Source organism: Danaus plexippus, chromosome Z (assembly GCF_018135715.1).
Source record: "Danaus plexippus chromosome Z, MEX_DaPlex, whole genome shotgun sequence".
Taxonomy (NCBI): Eukaryota; Metazoa; Arthropoda; class Insecta; order Lepidoptera; family Nymphalidae; genus Danaus; species Danaus plexippus.
Window position 1 is genome coordinate 10,309,507 of NC_083559.1, and position 22,512 is coordinate 10,332,018.

At 29.5% G+C, this 22,512-nt stretch overlaps 1 protein-coding gene across 1 annotated transcript in view; it reads right to left on the reverse strand.

The window, feature by feature from the left end:
- Window positions 1-22,512, reverse strand: part of LOC116777930 (uncharacterized) — a 67,341-nt gene that overhangs the window by 2,603 nt on the left and 42,226 nt on the right. Inside the window, exons 7-9 of the mRNA XM_032671742.2 lie at window positions 17,637-17,720; window positions 13,501-13,648; window positions 2,782-2,895 (exon numbers count right to left, since the gene is read on the reverse strand). Of these exons, the coding sequence (XP_032527633.1) occupies window positions 2,782-2,895; window positions 13,501-13,648; window positions 17,637-17,720 (346 nt within the window). The remainder of the gene's footprint in view (window positions 1-2,781; window positions 2,896-13,500; window positions 13,649-17,636; window positions 17,721-22,512) is intronic.

Below are 22,512 nucleotides of genomic sequence, written 5' to 3' on the forward strand. Positions count from 1 at the left end.
ATTCACGACGGATGTGTTATTTCCTCGGCGGGTAAAGGGATTGATTAGTTAAACGTTATTCAGTCTTCCTTAGGGAGCCGCGAGTACTTTATTATATACTGCCTCATCTATATATAGTACCTTTCATGTGAATTGACAATAACAGTCAACAGTTGCTACATACCTCATCAATAAAAAAATATAGTGTGTGAGACGGAAGTTAAGCTTTGCATTTGTGTGAGTGCACACAGATAATGTAGGTGTGATATCAAATTTGTACATGCCACCTGTTTTTCTAGATTTGGACCGGTTTATACTGCTTTTACTCCGCTCCGCACCTTTAGCACTTCACCCTTTGTACTGATAGCAGCATGACGTTATTTAGTACTTAATATTTAGTTTTTGTATTTTATTTATTCCTGAAATTTAAATTTAAATAACCAAATAAAATAAATTTTGTATAGTTTAAATAGTTATTTTTAAGACATTAATGATAAAAATTCGTATAATTTTTTAACATTTTTAATTCATAAATTAGTTTATTTACCTTCACATAATATTTACACCTGGCCTTTAACAAGCTTTGCTTATTTTATTTTAAATCTAGAATAGCTCTCCCATATCTCATTAAAGATAATAAAAAATAATTCTAAAAGTTTTTTGTCTGACTCTACTTTTACTTTCACTCACACAAATGCAAAGCTCAGCTTAACTGTTGAAATTTTGAAAGAAGTGAAAAGAAATACAACTTAATTTTTTTTTTAATCAGCTTGCTCAATGTTGTCTTGTACCAGTATATACAATGGAATTTTAAGTTGCATATTTTATATTAACTTGGATCCAATCTCAACGAAAAATGCAAAATAATTTGTTTGTATATTCGATGGCCTATAATTTAAATCATGCAGCAAACACAGCTTATTCGTCATTGAATGTATTTAACAATGTCCATAATAATGGTGGAGATTAATTATGAAAATTAAGCTCGTGATTTGGAAAATACTTATATATAAAATACTGAAATTAGTGTACGTTTACGGCGACACGAGGTCACCTTCTACGAACTCTTGTAAAAGGTAAACCCGGGTTTCTAACTTATAATTGGAATTTATAGCTTTTTGAAGCTGAAGGGAAATTAATTATGGAGAGGCCGAAAACAAAGTACTGCTTCTTAAGGAATATCATATTTCGGCACGATCTGAGTATTATTAATTACTAAGATTGTGTAGAAATAAAATCATAATCGAGTGAAATAGTCCTCAAATGATTACGTTCGATACTTAACGTGAATTAAAGTGATATGAATTGAAATTTTTATTCTCGCAGAAAAGTAGGTTCGTGAAAACCAACTTTATGCGACGAGAGTGTTAATTTGTATAATAGTATTTTGGAATGACTAACAAAAAAAAAAATTCAAGAAATTGTTAAATAAAACTACTTGCTTTATGTTTATAGGTGTGTTGATACGTAAAAATATCACATTGAATACCATACAATATACTAATTAAAGATGAGGAAATTTCCAATTGTGAGTCGTATCTTCTAGAACTGTACTAAATGAGTTAATTCCATTTAATGTAAATAATTTGACATAAAAGCCGAATTTTTAAATTGTATTTTCAGGTTATATAATTACTTAACTTAATCTTTGAGATATTTTAAATTTAATCTACAGTAACTGCCGGCAACTCTATTTATATATGAGCGTTGGCATTCGAAAAATTTTACATCAACGTGAGCATGTAAAATATTGCATATTCTCGAATATGCTTTGATATTTTTAACTTAAAATTGGTGAAATAAAATTCAAACTTTAATTATCTGAGATATACTTTCTCTACTTCATAAAATTATTTTAACGAATCTGTTCAGGACGAATAAATAAAGAAATAAAAGAAGTATGAAACTGATATTATACCGTCATATCTTTCCAGATTCAGAAAGTTCTAGATGATTAAAATGCCAAAATTTTTGGGATCAGATACACTGACAAAGTTCTGTCATCAATTAACGAGAAATAGTTTGAAAGTGATCAAGAAGTTTCGATGGAGCTATTACATGAGCGAAATCGGCGCCAACAGACGTCGGGGGAAGGTGGAGGATGTCTGAGAAAATCAGAGGACCACGAACACTGATCAAGGGAAATCAGTTGATCGGAAATAGTTATTTAGTTTACTAACTAGTTTTATCTTTATACATGTTATGTGTCCTAAGGTAAGGTAATATATTAATGTAAAGATTTATTGATATCAAATATATTTGTAACTGTGATGACAAGAAGTGCTCTATCTTAGGTTTGTTTTTAAAATAAGAAAATTAACTATTCACCCTCTAGAAACAGGGATATAATGTTTCGTAAGACGTTCTCTCTTAGCTAACTTCACAGTCTTCCGTAAATTATCATGCAATTTAAAGTTAAATGAAGTTTCTAAAGAAAATAGAATAATAAATATGCTTCTGATGTACCTCAATGATAGCTACAGATAAATTGACATGACAAATATTTACATAATATATTTCTTCGGTTGCAAGTCAGCAAATATTTGTACAATTTAATTAGGAATGACCTTACCCAAGATTTTTATAGGAAAAAAACATTTTCGAAAGTTGTTAAGAACACAATTTCTACAATTATATTGACCCTTGAGTAAGTTAAATAGTCATAGCGTGATACTTGGCTACAGTTTTTAATAACTCTGTCATTACCTTCTTGATAATTTATATAAACATCTTTGGTTTCTGAAGAAAATGAAGATCAGTATAATTACGCTGGGGAAATTTAATGAAACTTTAGTTATTGACCTGTTTTTTCCTCGGTGGGCACTTCTGACGCTTCTTCGATACAACTCTGCTCATCAGGGAACTGCACGTGCTTCTTGACTGCAGATCGGCTCGGCTTTGACAAAACAGACGCCGCTGCAAAATTACACCCATCAAAATCGTGCAGAAAATACTAAGTTAGACCTGATTACAAAGAATCCTTAAGTTAAAAAAGTTTACACTTTTATGTTCTTAATTGTAACACTCAGGATAACTACAACAAAGGCTTAAATTTAGCTTTTTGAAATCGATATGTGTTCAAATACTATTTATGCGATAGCAGTTTGTTTGACCACAAATGTGACTACGGTTTTACCTCCGGCAGATGTTGATCACCCACACCCTCGAGCCATGCACGTTACTAAAATGTCAATATTGAAACACAGCACTTGTCATGTGCATATGATGTATGCGATTCAGGCGTTATGTATGTTTACAGTTTCGTAAGGAATTATATAATCTTATGATGATCCTTTTAGAAAATTACTTAATTCATTAAATGACAGAAGAGATGTGGTGGTAATGTACTTGTGGTATCGTAAATTGATGAGAGGGATCAATAGTGTAATATTTAAATATCTAAGACGTAATTAACTTTTTCGTATAATATACAGACATTCTTCATACTAAATTGTTACCAAGTTTTGTAGATTTGTTATATGTTATTGCTTTTAATTTATCATCAGTCTTAAGCAACAGGATTTTATCATTGCTATAATCCCTTTTGCTATTAAGGTGTTTTGATGTTCATATTATTTTATAAATAAAATTATTACTATTGACAACATTTGCGCCTTTGAACCGTGAGAGAAACTTTTATTAATGGTTTCAACGTTAGTATTGTGAAATATTGTATATTTTTTTCTATGAATGTCACTTCACTGTGTAATTCAACTCTGAGGAATATCTTGCCTTTTTATAAATAACATATAATATTACTTTGCGTAACATATAATATTACTAATCCCATTTCATTAAGGTTCAAGTAATAGAAAATTCATATTTAATCGGCCAAATATTCGCTAAAAAGGGATATTCTTATATATATTTAGCAAAAAATTTAAATAGTGAAAAGAGAACACTGTTCGATAATATCCTACACTTTTATAGGATTTCTATTGCAGTTATAAATAAAATATATTAATTTTTATTTAACTCTTATTTATTGAAATATAAAGCACGTAAAAAACGAAAGTTGTCCAAGAAGTAATTCTTACTAAATGTGGCATTTTTTGTTATTTTCAGTGAATGAATGATTAAAATTAAAAGGACTTTCAATCAGATACAGATTATTGCAGTTTATTCTTCATTTGTAAGGGTCACAATACTAATCAATTAGAATTTTTTGTAATAAACCCGTAAATCTCTAACAATTTATGTTTCGCTTATACTTAAGAAATTCTATCATTAGGTACTATAAATATTTTTCAATTTTGGGACATCATCAATATCCTTATTTTTCCAAAGATGTGCTTAAGGTGTCGCGAGTCCTGCGATGTGGTTACGAACATAGGATTTTATATTTCTAAGGAGGGGGTCCCAGATGTTGGATATATTTCAGCCATCTTCTCTATTGAAATTGGGATGTTTTTTAATTTCGATACCTTCGTGGATCAACCTCGTTATGTACCTATCTTCACGAGCGAAGATTTGTGGTTTATCAAACCGAATGTAGTGGCCTGGTTTGTCTATTGTGTGTTGACACACTGCTGACTTCGGCGCGCGTTTATTTTTGATGTCTGAGATATGCTTTTTCACCCTTGTACCAATGCTCCTCTTTGTATGTCCATTGTATGACAAAGTAATCGAAACGTCGGAATTATGTAGTTTTTTAAAATAATAAAATTCGCTTAGTAAATCCAAAAAATATTAGTTTTATTTATATCAAAGTAAAATTTGAAAGTAATTTATATGATTTAAAACATTGATTTTGTGACTTAACTTTTATAACCGTTACATTGTTCACACTTTATTTTAAAATTTCTAGTACCAGTTCCCTTCTAAATTTAAAATACATCTCACTTTAATACTTGGCCTTGGTCATTGCATCCTTCATCTTCTATTTAACCATACCGATCGTAATCTTTCCATTTACTCATACGCGACTAAAACGTAGTAAACAAACTAATAATAAAATTAAAATAATCCAATAAAGTAATGTTCCATCACAACTCTGATATTTAAAAGTATTTATCGCTGGATATGAAAAGCCACGGAGAAAGCTTATTTGGTGGTACCGTCATAACAAATTGCGTATTGACACATTACTGAGCAGGTAGGTCAATCAATAGCTTTTTAACTTTTCATATAAATTACAAATAATTCAAGTGACTACCATATTAATATCAGTTACTCGTTAATAACCAATTTAATAATTCGGTTTCAAAGTTTTACGCATACTAATAGGACAAGTTAATAAAAGCGTCAATAAATGTGGCTTAGCTAAAAATTTGCATATTCCGGCTTATTCGGGCACTAGGCCTATATATAATTTTTGTAAATATTCATAATTTTATTGCCTTTTTTATGTTTTGATTTATTAAACCAAAATTAATTTTTCCGGCTTCCATAGATCACAAACTTAATAAATTTTAAATCAATTCTGATAAGTTATTTTTTGTTTACACAAGTCAAAGAAGATAGTAAATTTAAAAAAGGCATCGAATCAAACAACTGACGTGTAAAGCATTAACATACTGCAACGATCGTTTCGACTGCCATTTCTCTTGAGGGACATAAAACGCAGCTTTTTGTTGCTGGAGGCTGAAAGATAAAAGGCTGTATATTCCCCGTTCAATAACATTTTTACCAATTATATAAACATATAATGTTGATGTTTTGCAAGTTTAAGTATTAATATCACTATGTGTTCTTATACTTTGTTCAATGTGAAAACTGTTTATTAAATATATTTCCTTTCATCTTTATATGTGTCCGTTACAGACCCGTGCAAAAAGAACAAAAAGTTAATATGGTGTTTCTGTAGGCACTTTAATGTTATTTGAGGTTTCAACGTTATTGACAATGGCTTTGAGATTCGATCACCTTAAGTAATTGCTCTATAGGCTCTGGAGGTCCATTTTAACCAGTTCTTTAATCTGTATTTAACTATGCTGCGTATGAAATTTCTTACTAATGAAATTGTTTTACTTATGTAAAAAAATTTTTTTTTGGTAAAATAGTTGAAATTTTAAAAGTAAAGATAGAATATAGTAAAGTAAAAAAGGGAATACCAACATATTTCAGATCGCGTGTTTTGAGAAGCTTCACATATTAAAAAATTTCGTGTATTTAAAGGATTTCTTATACACGATGATAGACATGAGAAGAAAAGGTATTATTAAGTTTCAAACATCTTACGACTTATACAAGATAACTGAATGTATACAATTTTTTATAATGTATAGTTTTGATAGCTATGGCCATGGATATAGAGAATAAATACTATATTTAATGTTAAATTACGTTTCAATAAAATGGCCATACTAAATTGCCTACTCTAATAATGTGAGTAAAACGTTTGACGCAAAATTTTTACGATTCCAAAAGCAAAACGTGAAAGTTAATGTATAAATAAAATGTTACATTCCTTGAATATATATAAAACATAAAATAACGCTAATTGCCTTTTAATCCCCATTAAAGAGCATCGTCATTGTGAGCCTTCTACGAAATTAAAGTGTTATATTTTCGATCGTTCCTTCGACAAGTCAGAACAATGAGTGAGTTTAATATAAACAGAGGCTATTCTACCAATCCATTGATTAAGAGATATAGAATAAATATGCCCTTAAAATAATAAAACAATATCTATGGTTTGAATGGTGACCGGAAAAAAAATATAATTTGATTAACCTGTGACATGTATTAAAAATGTTAAATTGTACTCAACAAAGAGAGGAAAATTTAACTATTAGAAATCTTATTATTACAGATTTGTCCAAAGACGCCCAAAAATAATTCCTGAAAGTAATTAATCTGTTGCGAAAGTATACACGCCTGATCTGTTTGGAGATTATTAATGGCGTATTAGTGGAACAGACGTTATTGACGGCGGGTGACAATTCAATTCGCAGTTTTTATTGGAACGTGTCTAGTTAACAAGACACATCACGTCCATGATTTTCTCTGGTATTCTTTTAAGGGAAGTGACAGTCGTAAGTTATTTTTGACTTTAATTGAAGACAATTTATTTATATATTATATTTCGGATTAAAACATTTTTTTCCACCTTGAAATTATTGTTTCAAATTTTAGATTTAACTTACAACATTTTCTTTAAAACGTTGACATAGGCAAAAAACTTGTATTCCACGATTCCAGTGCGAATAAAGCCGTAACATAAAAAATAAAATTTTGACATTTTTGAAATTCTACTGTTAGTGAAATAAGTCGGATGTTATTAACCAGTTTTAGGTCACATAAAATATACGTTAAAAATTTTTAAATATAGGTATGTAAATGTAGACGACTTTCAGATAATAAATGAACTTTTACGCATTCACATAGATGTAGCAATAAAGTTACCATTTACATCCAGTAAATTTTTTTTTGTTATTTTTCTTTTTGTTTCATCGCCATAATAACAAACTCTATTTTTTGCAGTCCCTAAATTACATATGAAGTCAAAATATAATCCAATGAGGCGAGTTACATTCAAGAGAATAATTTTATTTGAGAACAATTTTATATGTTTAATAGTGAAATATAGCCTAAACAGAATAACATATTTCGTTTTATCATATGTTTTAGATATCTACCTGTATGATATGATTGTCGACGAAACCTCGACCTCGATTTCTACTCCATTAAACAGAATCGCTACGAAAACTAGCTTTGAATTTCGTATTTAATAAAATTTCTCTAGTCAACAACTAGTTTTGATTGTAAGTCACAGTTTGGAATAAATTAAATAATCGTATGTGAGTAAAGGATTTAGTTACAAACAAGTCATTTGGTTTGTAAATAGTGCTAGTAAAGTGTTAGTTAAAATAGTTGGGTATCAGGGAGTAAATGTCTGATACAATCGTTTCCTCCTTCCGTACATTCCATAATTATTTAAATTTACACATATAAAACGGTAAAAATTAATAAAAAATTAGTATGTTTATCCATGACCATAGGAAAATAAAATAAAATCGTAGTCACTTTTTCAAAACAAATATTTTAGTCCGTAAAATAGAAAACTAAGGTCTTATATGTTACTTACATTACAAGTATTAAGTATTAAGGACATTTAATTTTAAGATTATTAAGTCACAAGGATATTTCTAAATATGGCTATAATAATCGCCCCCTTGTTATCTAAAGGGAATTCCGTGTCCAAATCTGTGGAAAACGATAAATATTATAACATGTTTACAGCTGCCAGAGCTTATATATATACTTATATGATATATTAGTAATATAACTGATTTTTAAATCACATATCATATAATTTACTATTGTTGATTAATCCTTATTTCACATTAAATAATATTTATCAACTACTTCTCATAATAACGTTCTAAGCTTCGTCTACCGAAAATTTTGTAATATTTTGATGCAAGCTTGTTTTTGACTACTTTTTGAGATGAAATGCAAAACGTCTATGTAAATTTATTTATTTTATAATCCTGAAACTTGCTGGAACGGGAGCAAAGTCCCTGGGTTAAACTATCAAGTATATTGATTCAACAGATTTATTTCCTCATTTAAGTTTTATAGTGTCATAGAGATAAAAATAATAACTCGAAAATATAAAAATATATGTCGAAGATTTTATGTAAAAAATACATAATTTAATAAAATTTTTGAAGTTTATTATAATATTAAAATTTTATATAAGATAAACTGTATTTTTTTTTGCATATTTTTATAAAAAGCATACAACCATTTTAAAAACTAAAGGTTGTTAATGTTGTTATTGAACTAGGACACGTAATGACACCAAAAGATATCAAAGATAATCACTTTAAAGGAGAAGTTGCTCTGGAACTGAGAATATTGGAATATTGAATAAGTCGTTGCCGTAAATGAGATATAAAAAAGATCTGAAAATGTAAATCCTCTGAAGCTAAAAGCTAAAGCTAATATCCTCTGAAGCTTATTTTGCTTACTATTAATGAGTGTTGAATTTATTTAAAAAAAATATTCTTTATTGTACAACTTTAAATTAACAACTGTTAGTATTATAGTAGATCAAAATGTACTATCTCAACAACTACGGGGGTTAGTACAATTTCAGACAAACGTGATATAAGTTTAGAGCTTTCAAGTAGCATTACTTGGGTCTGGCTTTGATTGACTTTAAGGCCGAAAAATATACTTTATTCCGAAATACGTAGCAGGCTTTTATTTTCCAGATCAATAGTATTGGAAGAGGTCAGTGAGATTTGATTGCCGATATATCCGGAGATTGTCAGCATACAGATGGTAGAAAGAAGTTTTATTTGAGCAAACTGATCAACAGATAAACACTGAAAAAATATGGCAGACAACACGCAACCTTGTGGCATACTACAATTGACATAATTCCTGAATATATGTCATTCAACCGGACACGTTGTCGGGGGCCATGCAAGTAACTTTAAATCCAGCCAATGACTGATGGAGTAATGTTGAGAGAATACAATATTGCAAGCAAGATATCGAAGTCCACGGTATTAAAGGCGTTGCTAAAATCCAGCAGTAAGTTGTCGGTTCCCCATGCCTGACCTGATTTTTTCAGAAATTTTAATCAGAGCCGTCGTCATACTGTGAGCAGATCGGAAGCTGGATTGGAAGTTACTTAATAGGTTGTACTTCGAAAGGAAACTGCATTTTAAGACTAATGGCATCAGAAGCAATTGCATCGGAGCCTACAGATAAAATATTCTTCTCAATATCATATTCAGAATATTTATACATATTATACATTCAGAATAGTTATATTATACATTTTATATTATACAATTGGTGTAAAGATAGAAATGGAGAAAGTGAATTGTTTTCTGACGTTAAATAAGTTACGAGTCGTGATTTTGTAACGTCATCAAATGAAGTAGAAAAAGAGAAGTGTTGATGGAGACTATTCAAGTCAGTATTTGAGTCATCGTCATTACATTTTTTATTACGTCCAATTCAAAGGTATTTGAGAAACCTCTACTCAGTAGATGTGTCTTTTTCCTCAACCACAGAATTATAAATGTGGCTTCGTTGATTATTTCTACATAACCTGCTGCATCGATTACGAATACTGAGATAAACGTCCCTGTTAATATCGGAGCAGTTGCTTTTTTAATCTTGCTTTAGCTCTAATCTTACTAATTTGTAGCTTCATAATATCGTCACTTAACCAGGAAGCAGGAAGATGCTTCATACGGACTCGACGAACTGGTGCGTGAAAATCATAAAGTTGTATCAGAAGGGAAATGAAGTCATCAACCTGATCGTCAATGGTTTCTTGACTCGTTGCCTCAAGCCAATTAATATTTTAGCTATCAGTCTGTAATTGTGATATATCTATCCCAGCAAAGTTGCGTTGGTAAAGAGTTTTAGTTCTAAACTTAGGAGGTGTTATCTTGTATGAAAGATAAAAAAGATCATGGTAAGAAAAAGCCACAGCGGGACACTGACCATGTTTTTCGATATGATCCCAGGAGGAGACGAAGGTAAGACCTAATAGTTAAGGAGAACAACTTGTGGGATGATGAGTCGGTAATAATGGAAGAAAGTAAAAATTTAAAGCGGTGGCTATAGAATTTAAACGAGAGGATCTAGAGTCATTTTTAAAGAAGCAAATATTGAAGTCACCCAATACAATTGTATGTTTTTAGTATGGGTTGAGTTGATCTATAAGGGTTTCAAATGAAGAGAAGTAATCAATTATTAGATTAGGGCTGTAAAAGTAATCAATTTTAGTAAACGCCTAAAAGAATTTTAGTATTTGATAAATTAATTTCAATAAGTAAATGTTCCGGACATGCATTACGTTGAGAGACATTTACAATATTAAAGGGAATATAAGAACGTAAATAAATTGCTACTCCACCTACGGTCCGCTCAATACGATTGTTTCGAATTAAATGATAGCCAGGTTAAGTGTAGGCCACGGAAGGGAGTGACGGTTTTAACCAGGATTCAGAAATTAAGATGGCATGAATATTATTATTTACAAATGATGAAAGCAAGTCCGGGAAATGGGTAGGAATGCTCTGGGCATTAATATGGACACAATAATTTTTTAATATAATAGGAAAAAAAAAAGAATCAAGGCTTTCATTAAAATAAGGGATATTTTTAAAACTGTCACTTCTGTTTGCTATATCGTTTGATACCAAAAAACGTGAGAGAAAAAAGTCAATATCCTCATCAACACTCATAGCGTGATTAATGAAAATAAATATCCTGTGAATATCGATATGCTGTAAAAGAAAAATGAATCCTACTATTTATAAGAGCAACTTTATATAAATCAAGAAATTAGTTGATACATTCACAACAGTACACAAAACTTAATAAGCGCACAAAATAAAAGATCGTAATAAAAAATATGAAAACCAGAACTAATGTTATAAAAACAAATTATAACACTTTTAATGACAAAACATAAAATACTTACAGAAAAAAAAAAAAACCCTCAACATTCTAAAGATCAAAAAAAAAGAAAAATGACTAACCCAGAATCTAAAGCCGAACAGGACAATTAAAATAAACAAATTAAAAGATGGGACAGGGTGTAGGACAAAAAAATAATAAATGAATATACAAAGCTAACTCACAGAGGCGGACAATAGTAAACAAATAACACATTCCTTTGAAGGCATTACTTTTTGGTCAGACGTTTAGATCGCTGTGTAGTTTTTCCGTCCGTATTCTTATTGTGAGCGCTGTCGTTCTTTGCCGCCGTAGAAGAAGGACAGTTTAAAGTGTTAATATCACACAAGTTTTCGGCTTTATGAAGAGATCCGACAGGCAGTAGGATATTGCTGATACCATTTCGAGTTCAAAATTTACTAATTCCAAAACGTGGCCGGAATTCTAAAAACGCACTATTTCTTAATTTTGTTAAAAATTCGGATTGTGTAATACCAGAACTCTTAAGCCTACTTTTAGCGAACCAAACCTTATCTCTTACAGTAGTATCTATAAATTTAATTAAAATAAGGGCCGATAGATGGGATTATTTAATACTGGTCGAAGAGCAGTTCGGCACATCAGGATTCGCTTCAATAATACTCGTTACTCGAGCCGTGGTGTACTCCGATTTATCTTCGGGTATTCCATGAAGAGGTATACCTTGCGTCTTCTCCTCAATTCGTGTCTGTCGATTTCTTTGGCGATAAAATCCACCTGATATTGTAAGGTTCGAAGAGCAGTCAGAATGAAGGTTCTCAACGTAGTAAATTCCGCCGACAGTGATGCCGGTGAAGCAGGTGAGGATGAAGCCTTAAAGTTCCGCTGGAACTCATTCATTTTGGTATTGTACATATCGCTCATAGCGGTTAAAGACTCTTTAATAGGATCCATAGGTATGTGATGATAGAAAACGTTACATATTTAAGTGCAGTGCAAGTTTAAGGAGAATGATTTATACTGGTAAGTGCTACAACTCACTGGCTAACTTTACGATGAATCAAGTATATATAATAGCATTTAAAAATATTTTAAAATCAATTATGACGAACAGCTGTTTTAAAAAGATGTTGACACGTTCACTTCTACCCACTATTTTTCAGAATTTATTTCAATGATATTTTAATAGATGTACTGAATAATTGACATAAAAATAAAAATAATTCTTGGTTATATTGAAACTTTTATAAATATCTGCAATAAAAAGGAACTTTAAAGTCAATCGATTTATTCTTTAAATTAAAATCAACATCTACAATATACATTATCACATTTTTGAATTTCTGTTAATCGAGACAGATTTTTTTTTGTATGGTTATATCCTTAATACAGCGTTCTGTGTTAATGTCATTTTTATTTATTAAAATTTAAAGAAACAAAATTAAAAATCAGAGGCATAATATGAGAAAGTAGTGGAAGTAAAATATTTTTTCATAGAAGGATCTTTAAAATTACCTAAAGAATTATTTTTGTGCACGATAAACGTATGAATAAAAAGGTTATATAACATAAATATAAATACATCTTACATATTATAACTGGATATGAAAATTTTCAAACTTGCTGGATTTCTAACAATAAGTAGACGTAGATTATACTAAAGTAGTACCTATTCAAAGCTTATTTATTAATTATAAGTAAAAAAAAAAGGTTTTGTCTTAGAATTTTCATAATGTCAAAGAAACTTAATACTACTTAAAAACATATTTTATTAGTCAATTCCTTTTATTTCCCTATAGATCGTCCATTTATGGTGTTGATTAATAACCAAAAAACAAAATACACTTTAGATTGATTACTTCACTGTAAAATTTTAAATGTATGTGTTAATTATTGTATAATTGCCTTTTATGTGATTGTTTAAATTTAGGAAATGAGTTTTGAAATGTATTGAATTTTATAATTTATCCTTCTTGGTTCAAGTGTGTACATAGCTTGAATAGACTATATACATATATATATATATATATATATATATATATATATATATATATATATATATATATATATATATATATATATATATATATATATATACTCAAATAGTAAATAAAGTCTATTTAAATCTATTTACTCAAAGACTATTAAATAGTTTATAACTCTTACCTATGACTCTAGTGGGAGCCTCAGAAAAGTCCTCAGGATCACATCGGCTTGGTAGAGGGCGTGGCGCCGAGCGACGACGGCCGCTGGGAGCCGAGCTGGTGGTAGTGGTATGCTGCGCTGTGGCAGTATATTGCACCGCTGCTAGCTGCTACAAAAAACAAATATACAGATGTCTAGGGAATACGAAATATTACATAAGAGACTTTCTATAACACTATTTTTCGGATCTAACGTTTCATATTAAACAGGACAAAAAGACGAGGAGAAAGTGTCATTCTGAATAAGATAAATATCGAAACTTATATATCATAAAGATAGAATTTATTTGAAATATATACTCACGAAAACCTTGGAAATGATTAAGAATATCTAAATCTTATTTGTGTATTAATTTTACAAGATTTTAGATTGTAACGCAAATTTGTAATGGCAATCAGTTACTTTATGGCAGATTTAGATTGAAATTTTGTTTAATAAGGGAAGAAGTATGAATTATGAAAGCATTCACCCCATTTTCCAACAAGGCTCAGTTCAGATTAATATATTGCAGAGAAAAAAGGAGTTGATTAATCGATGTCTACTGGTTTCAAAAGAACGCAATTCGAGTTGATGTCGATTCCTTAATCATCATTGTTGGGGAGAAGGGAACGATTTCTCTATATAGCGTTGCCTCCTCAACTAATGTCCAACTTTTTATAGTGTATCATAGTGGCGTTCTTAATCATCTAATGGGTAATTATGCTTTACATTGAAATTACTGACATCAAGGTGTGTTTCGACTGTTTTGCCTTATTCTCGAACAGTTATAATCTAGTCATTATCATCGCCGCAATTAATTTCTACAAAATTGATAAAATCTATTAAGTATCTTTGTGGACATTACATTTTGTTTCTTTTTTTTTAAATATTTGATTAAGTAATATAGTTTTGTTTGCGAATGGAACACTACTAGTTGCTCTCAATAAAATCTAAATTTATTTTACTTACCAGCGGAAAATTTTAGCAATCAATATCTGTTATTGTGATGCAATTTCCTATAAAATTTGAATGTATTGAATGATGTTTTCTGTTTTATATATGTATTTAAAATAAAAAAACCGTATCACATTGTTTCATCATATCAGCGACAGTTCTCTTATTAGCACACATCAAGGAAGAATTTTGATTAAAAAAATTTTAAATAGTGTTTGTTACTCTCTGGTATTTAGTACATCTTTCTGTTGGCGACCTTAGTTATTATTAATAGACACTAATAAGTGTCAATATATTTTATTAACGAAGAAACAGGCAAAGTAGTTTTTATAGTAGTGTAAATTTGTATTATTCGATAAAACATTCAAACAAGGTTAAATAAAGTTCTAACTAAGAAGAATATGTGTAAACACTTAAATATTTTAAAAATGTTTAAAGAATTTAATAATATAAAAGTTAACAGCGCATTTTAAATGAAAAAGTCATTTGAAAAAAAGGCAGTGTATCAAAAGCGAGTAAAGCTGATTAAGTTCATCTGAATACATTGGGTTGATTAATCGGATTACTTTGCCGTGGCAGTCGGCGATGTGTCCAGTCTGGCACGGGTTTGTAAAATTTACTAGCACTGCATGTTGATATTTCATATTTATGCAGGAGCGTTAACAAAAAACATTGATTTTCATACTTTTGTTATGCGAAGTGAAAATCGTTAGAGATGAAAAAAATTGACTTCATATACGTTAACATTCCATCATTGACATAACAGAAAAATATTATCTTGTTGACGGAGATTAGAGCGAAAAATTGATGTCATTTGTTTTCCTCAAAAATAATGTCAGCAAAGTAATTATATTTTTGTTGACTGTTTTCTAAAACCCCCAATATATTACGGTAATAATAAAACTAAGATTTTATAAATCACAATCATTTTAAAGGTCTATAATGGATTTAGACTTTTATTAATAGACCTAACTTAAAGACCTGACCTGGAAAAATGCATTTGTTGTTATAGTTTATTTATATCATATTGCGCCATTGCTTTTTTTTATATCAGACTGTCTTAAATATCAAAATACTATCTAATAGAATAAAATTACCAAATGTACATGATTTTTCGGGAACTTTTCCTCCCAATATACCATTGTCCATACACAGCAAATGAAAAATGTTATCTATGAATAAAAGGTTTTCAAAATAAATTAATTCTTTTTGTGTCAAATTACCCTTAGACCAACGAAAGGGAGGACGTTGCAGTCTCGATATTTTTTTCTTGTTGCAAGATTTTTCTTTTACATTACGGAATAATGGTTTTGCAGAGATATTGAAATCGTATGGAATCAACTGCTCACAAAATTAAGCGATCAAGTGGCAAATAGTCAGATATGTATTATTTTCTAAATTTGTACTATTCTATTAATATAAGATAATTCATGTATTTATACGTACATTAAAATTTACCTTTCTATCTGTGCTTTTGAATTGTTTCCTGGTTTCTTAAACTCCCCATATGTTTTTTACGTGCCCTTGTGGACTATTTTCATACTATTGTTATTTATAAAAATATTATTCCGATGTTATTATTTATAAGCAATATACATACATCGTGAGGAAACCTGGTCTTATAATTTCAAATTATAAGATTGAAATCGCCAACCCGTCTTGAGCAAGCGTGGTGATTAATGCTTTAACCTTCTCCATGTGAGAAGAGGTCTTTGCTCAGCAGTGGTCTCCGATAGACTGATGATGATGATGGTGATGGTGATGATACTATTCGTATAATTATTCGGTTAATTCGTATCTTACGGGTTCAGATTGTTAACAGATATTGCTAAATTACATGACAAACCCAAATTAGGATTTTATCCGCAAAGAGACAAGTTAAGCCTTAATTTCGGGTCACGATTATTTTCACAAGATAAATAAGGAAACTTGCTTCACTTTAAATGAGAAACAAAAGGAATGGAAATAACAATACCGTCTGTATATTAAATACAATATATTCTTAAATCAGATAAAGCAATCCAATTGCATAAAACAATTCAATAAAGGGTCTTCCATATAAAAAGTAAAAATAATTAATTTTAAATTATAAAAATGAACAGGTGATCTGAGAACTTTTGAATAACACATAAAAGATAACATAACTATTAACAAGGTATTCGCGGTAGAGAAATATTCTTTTTCAATTTCAAGATCTGCTTTTGCGGATCTTTATTTAGAGAGCAGATCAGATATTAGGGGAAAGTAGCGTACGAGTAAATCTGTTATAACAAAGTAAATAATCCTTTGTTACATTGTATGGGACATCCTTTGTGATATTACCAAGAAGTAAACCAATGCGAACTTTCATCTTACGAATTTGATCGTAGTCTTCGACTTTAAAAGAGGTTTACGTGCAAAGTTTCGCAAATTGTCATCTCAAAAACGAAGCACAGAATATTAATAAGAATATGTTTTCATTATGCTCTATTTAATATATTATTGAAGTAAACTACATATAGTTATATAAATAAATTGTTGTTGTCCTCAAATACTTCGATAAAATAATTCAAACTCATATTCCTATTTTTCAATTTATATGTGAAATCTAAATTTGAAATTTTATAATTAAAAAAATCTATCGTATGTTCAGTATTGCTTAAGAAAAAAATTTAAACCCAATTTTTATTATTGTCATCCTCATTTAATCTCATTTATTGGTAAAATGGTGAAAACATTCGATTGTATCGGTAACAAATAAATGTTATGAATTTTTAATGAGATTACGTTGTGTAACCATCTTACGCGTTCGTTATATCTCGTATACATGAGAATTCGCTCGCAGTCTCAGTACACATTAGATAATTAAGGGTGCTTTGATCCAGCCCTTCTTTGTGGGGTGTGCTAAAGTTACTGTGTTTTCTATCTCTTGTCTTAATTTAAAATATGGTTCATTAGGGACTTGCGTGAAGGTGAAACATTAACCGTCCTGGTTATATTTTGAATGAGTTATGTGTGTATATTTTAAAATTGTTGACAATGAATAGCTAATTTCTAGAAAGATTTCCAATATGTACGAACTTATGAATTTAAATATCAAATTATGTATAAACTTTATATCACTAACCTGTCTAAGAAAATTAATAATAAGTAATAGAATGTCAGTGCTGTCTATCTTTTCTTACCCTGTCGGAGTAGTCAAATGCAGCTGTACCTCTTCCCTCGAGGTATTCTTGAAACTGGGAGATAACACACACCATGGCGTAAATCTGAAACAGACACAGTTTATGCAATAAAACTTATAAACGTCATGAAAACACGATCTATTAAAAGTGTTAACCCTCGATTATTTGAAACAAGTTCAACGTCTTCCCAAATTTATATTCGTAGCTACAAGATAATTAAATAACACGATCTTAATTTAAAATGTGTTGACGATTTTGTAATTGCTTTGAATAATATTTAGAATAGCTTGAATTGAATTATACAAAGCTCACACAAATTTCCAGGGACAAATTTCAAGTGTAACTTTTTAATTTACAAATTTTCAAGGAACCTGTTATACGACAATGATAGTATGTTGAATGTAAATTTTATTTAATAACAAATAAAAGCGATATCAAAGCAGATAACTAATAGTAAAGTAGTAAAAAAAAAATGGTTTGAAATAGAGACAAAATATTTTAAAACAATACAAAACATAATTAGAGGTTTTCCAAATATTCAACGGGCCACTTATGTTATTATACTATATTTATTATTGTCTACGAATTGATAAAACAATAAAAAAACACGGGTACATTTATATATAGAAGAATTATAATATTTTGAGTACAATTCAAATTCAGTTATTGACATATCATACCGACCAAAACTACTAGAGTGAAAGCGATTTAAGTGGAAAAGTGTTCAATAGAACCGTAGTGGACATAGTTTGACAAAGCAATTAACGGTTTACAGACAACACAAGTGTATTGACATTGATATTCCATAATAAGGACGCAATTAATCCAAAAGCAATAATGCTCAAATTATTCCTTTTTTAATATTAAATAATATTTATAATAATAGATTTGTTAATGTGGAATATTTAATGCCTTACGTTCAAATCAAAATACCAATGTATTTTGATTTGACTATAATTAATGTTATAAAAGTTTAATAAATTTTCGAGATGATATCGCAAGGCAAAACTACCTCCGATTCTTAAAATTATATTTTTTTTTAGTTTTGTCGCAATAGAAGTATATCTTACTGGAAGACATATCTTTCATAATAAAAACAAAACAGAACCTTCACTCGGACGCTAAGTTGAAAAACTATACTGGCCATTAGGCCGCATTGAAATGCCATGGTTTTGGGACGTTGATAGATTGCGGTTCCACACCAGATGCTAAATGGGTCCCAATAAGATTTAATAGTGCGCTTGCTGCTCACTTATTTGATCAATAAAAATATATAGAGCAAAAAGAATCGCGTTCAAATAGGTTTCTACTTATCTCATGCCGTCATGATACGATTTTCATTATTTTTTTTTCTATCGTATGGATAGCATTAAAACACGTTTAATTATGTGAGTTATTATAAAAAAATCTATTAATTAAATATGTAGTTTTTAGTTTATATTATATTCCTTTTTAGACCTTTTCACGCTGGCTACAAAAAAGTATCGGCTGCAAACAGACAGTGTGAAGTAAAGACAACAAAATTTATGTACGCAATAAATAACACGAAGCAGCAAAAAAAAATTGTATAAGTTAAATGTTTTGTGTGAAAATAAACTTTATTTGAGAAATATTAAGCCGAATCGATATTGCTCATTTCGTTACAAGTATAATAAAAGGTCCTGTGACTTATTTTCTTTTCAATTATTAATAATACATTTAAAAGAAGTTATTGTAAAACAGTAAAAAAAAATTCACTGTAAAGTGATCTTTATTATTGGTACTGGTAAGGCAAACTAGAAAATTCCAATAGTCAAATCTGACAATATTCTCGAGTAGTGCCGTTTTACGAATAACGTTTTGTGAATTTTGTATTTGTATTACTTGAATATGTATGAACATAAATTTATGTTTAAAAATAAAAAGCAATCGGAAAAGAAATTATATGAAATGTCCTATTATTATGGTATAATTGTTGTTTCACGTAGATATTATCTTTAGAATTTATGTGATGGCTTTCGATGTATTGCAAAGTGATAGGTTATACGGGGAAATATTTTTTTTTGTTGGTTTTAATTTTAATTTAATGTTCATTTTCTAAAGTCTATGCCTTTCTCTTTATAATTATCTTTTGATTTCACGATTTTTTATAAACGAATAATTACTGAGTAGCAGTTTTTTTAAATCGAAGATATGGCATGTGAGATAGGGTGAAATTTAAAGATTTGAGGCAGAATTTTTGTTTACAAAACGGAATTGGTAACGTCATAATTAAGAATGATATAAAATTATTATGAGACATTTATTTAGTAGTGTTATTTAAAGATATTTTATATTGACTGAAATACTTACACAGAATATGAAACTTACGCTGGATGAATATTCATTCATTTTTATTCATAAAATTTCAGGTACCAAATATTGGACAAGCAAGCTATTACAAAAATCACTTTTTTTGTATTTTTCGTTGAACATTAACAGGATATTCTTTGAACTAGTTTCTGACTGAAATGCTTAATTTAGATACAATACAATTAGACTTGTTCAAAATAGTAAAAGCTAATAATTTGAGAGCTGTAGCAAAGGTTTTTTAAAATCTTTCGTTACCTGCATTACTTTAAAAGAGGTGCTAATAAGTCTAAAGTCAAACAAATGTGGGTTATAATTACGAACAATTCTAGGTTGTATTGATTAATGATTTCAGGTCTAAAAGAAAACACAAATTTTCTTGTTTTCTTTCATCTGAGTTCTCCCTAATATTATTTCCGACAAGTCGTATTTTTCCTAATCGATTCTAAATCACTCTCCGTGAAAACAGATCCCGTTACCGGAGCAATTTATTAGTTTAGATGCTTTCGAAGATTTCTCATACCAATATTAAAATTTTAAGAACCGTCGACAAATTCTCATCCTATTAAAAATATAATGAAATGTTCTTTATGATTCGTACGGCCTGTACTTCAATTCATAATAATGGCAATGTCAGCGCATAAACGAGATGCATTTATTTTATGGTCCTAGGAACACGAAAGCCTTACGACTCTGAGGTGGCAGTGTTAACGACATACGAAAATAGCAACCTTTGTTATTGATGCTTTTAAATTTTTTTATATAAATATAAAAAGAACCACGCGATGTCGTCGCTTAAAACAAAAAGATCAGTATTAAAAGTTCCAAGTCAAGAACCTACAGGTTCTAAATAAGAAAATAAGTTATAAAGTAAGTTGCTTCTGCTTAAAATAAGTTCTGTTTTTAAATTTTGTTTGAAATTGCTTCGTCTTAATAAGCAGAGATAGTAAAGATTTTGTAACTGCTTTTTTAAAGTTTCGTAAACGCTTTGTAAGAAATATAAATAAAAAAGTTGGAAGCCATAATTAAATTGATATACCATAAAAATTTGTGAAGTTTTTCAGAAAACCTTGAGGTTTTAAAAATAGACATAATAAATAATATTTTGTAAATCCCATAAAACGGTTTCAACGATATTTTTAATTGAGAGAACAATTTTTTATTCTGAATGTTATTATTTTGTTACTTAAGGAGAAAGTGTAAATATCTTCCTTGGTTTATATCAAACTTAGAATAATGTGTTTTTAGACTTTCATATTGTGATAGCAACCTTGACCTGATATTACACATACACTCGGTACATTGGAGAAACTTCTTCTTGAATTAATCTTTATATATGATTTACAGTATACATTATAATTTTAAAGAAATGGCAATAGTGATAGCATCAAATGAGGTAAAAGGTAATGGAGGAAAAAGTATTTGGTGAGAGAATAGTTTCGTTTAATAATAAAATTTTTTTCATGAAAAATTTTTGCTGAATTTTTAAACGGGATAAATTAAATATACGGGATATATTAGAAATAAATTCAAATTTCATAGATATGCACGGTTAAATACTAAAGAATAAAATAGTGAATATTAATTCACTATGTATATTTAGAATATTCTGTCGTTCTGAACTAAAATATTTATTCTCTTCGTTTTTGTATCTTGTGTGCACTGAAGTATGCTAACAAATAAAGCATGTTGAAGTAATGAAACTAAATCGAAGTACGAAACAGGAAGGAGTATCAACAGCTTACTTTTTCCAATTTATAACTCTCTATTGAAACCTTAGGCTTCATTCGTTCTATGAAATATTTGTAAAATTTACTCAGTTTCCATATTTCAATGGAAATGAAGGCATATGCTTTTTGTACTAGGCCATGTAATTAGTTTCTATCGTCTGTTATTGTTCGTAAAGTTGTTAAGCATTTGTTTTACTGAACTCTATTCGTATTCATTTTATTTAAAAACGATAACGGCAAGACCGAAGACATTAAAATTTATATTAGAGACCAAACCAGACGCATTAAATCTTTAAAAGATTAATATTAATTCTCTATTCTTACTTTTTGTATTGAAATAAAACACGAATGAACTAAAAAAAATAAACTAGGTAATATTTATTAAGCAGATCTTGATATGGAAGTAAGAGACTAAATTAAAAAATGTCTGTAAAAATGATCTTGTAGATGGTCTTAAATCTTCTAAAACATATACTGATATAATAAATAAATTATATTTCTCTTAAACCTAATATATCAAGATAATAGATTACTTCCTTGTACAAGTCACTGTCTTAATATCTCTTCAAACTTCAAACAGTAAATTTTTCTCTTCTTACCGTTATTGACCAAACTGGTAAACCAGAAAAATACATAGAATGAACGATTGGTAAACAGAACATTATATTATGGAATCGCAAAAGAATAATTTTATATTTTCGTTATATACTGCTTTAGAAGAGTTCGTAATTTCGACCAAAATCCTTATACTGTATATGTCGGGGATACGGAATCGTCAGACATATTATAATCTTGTAGGCGTGTATCTGGGGGAACCA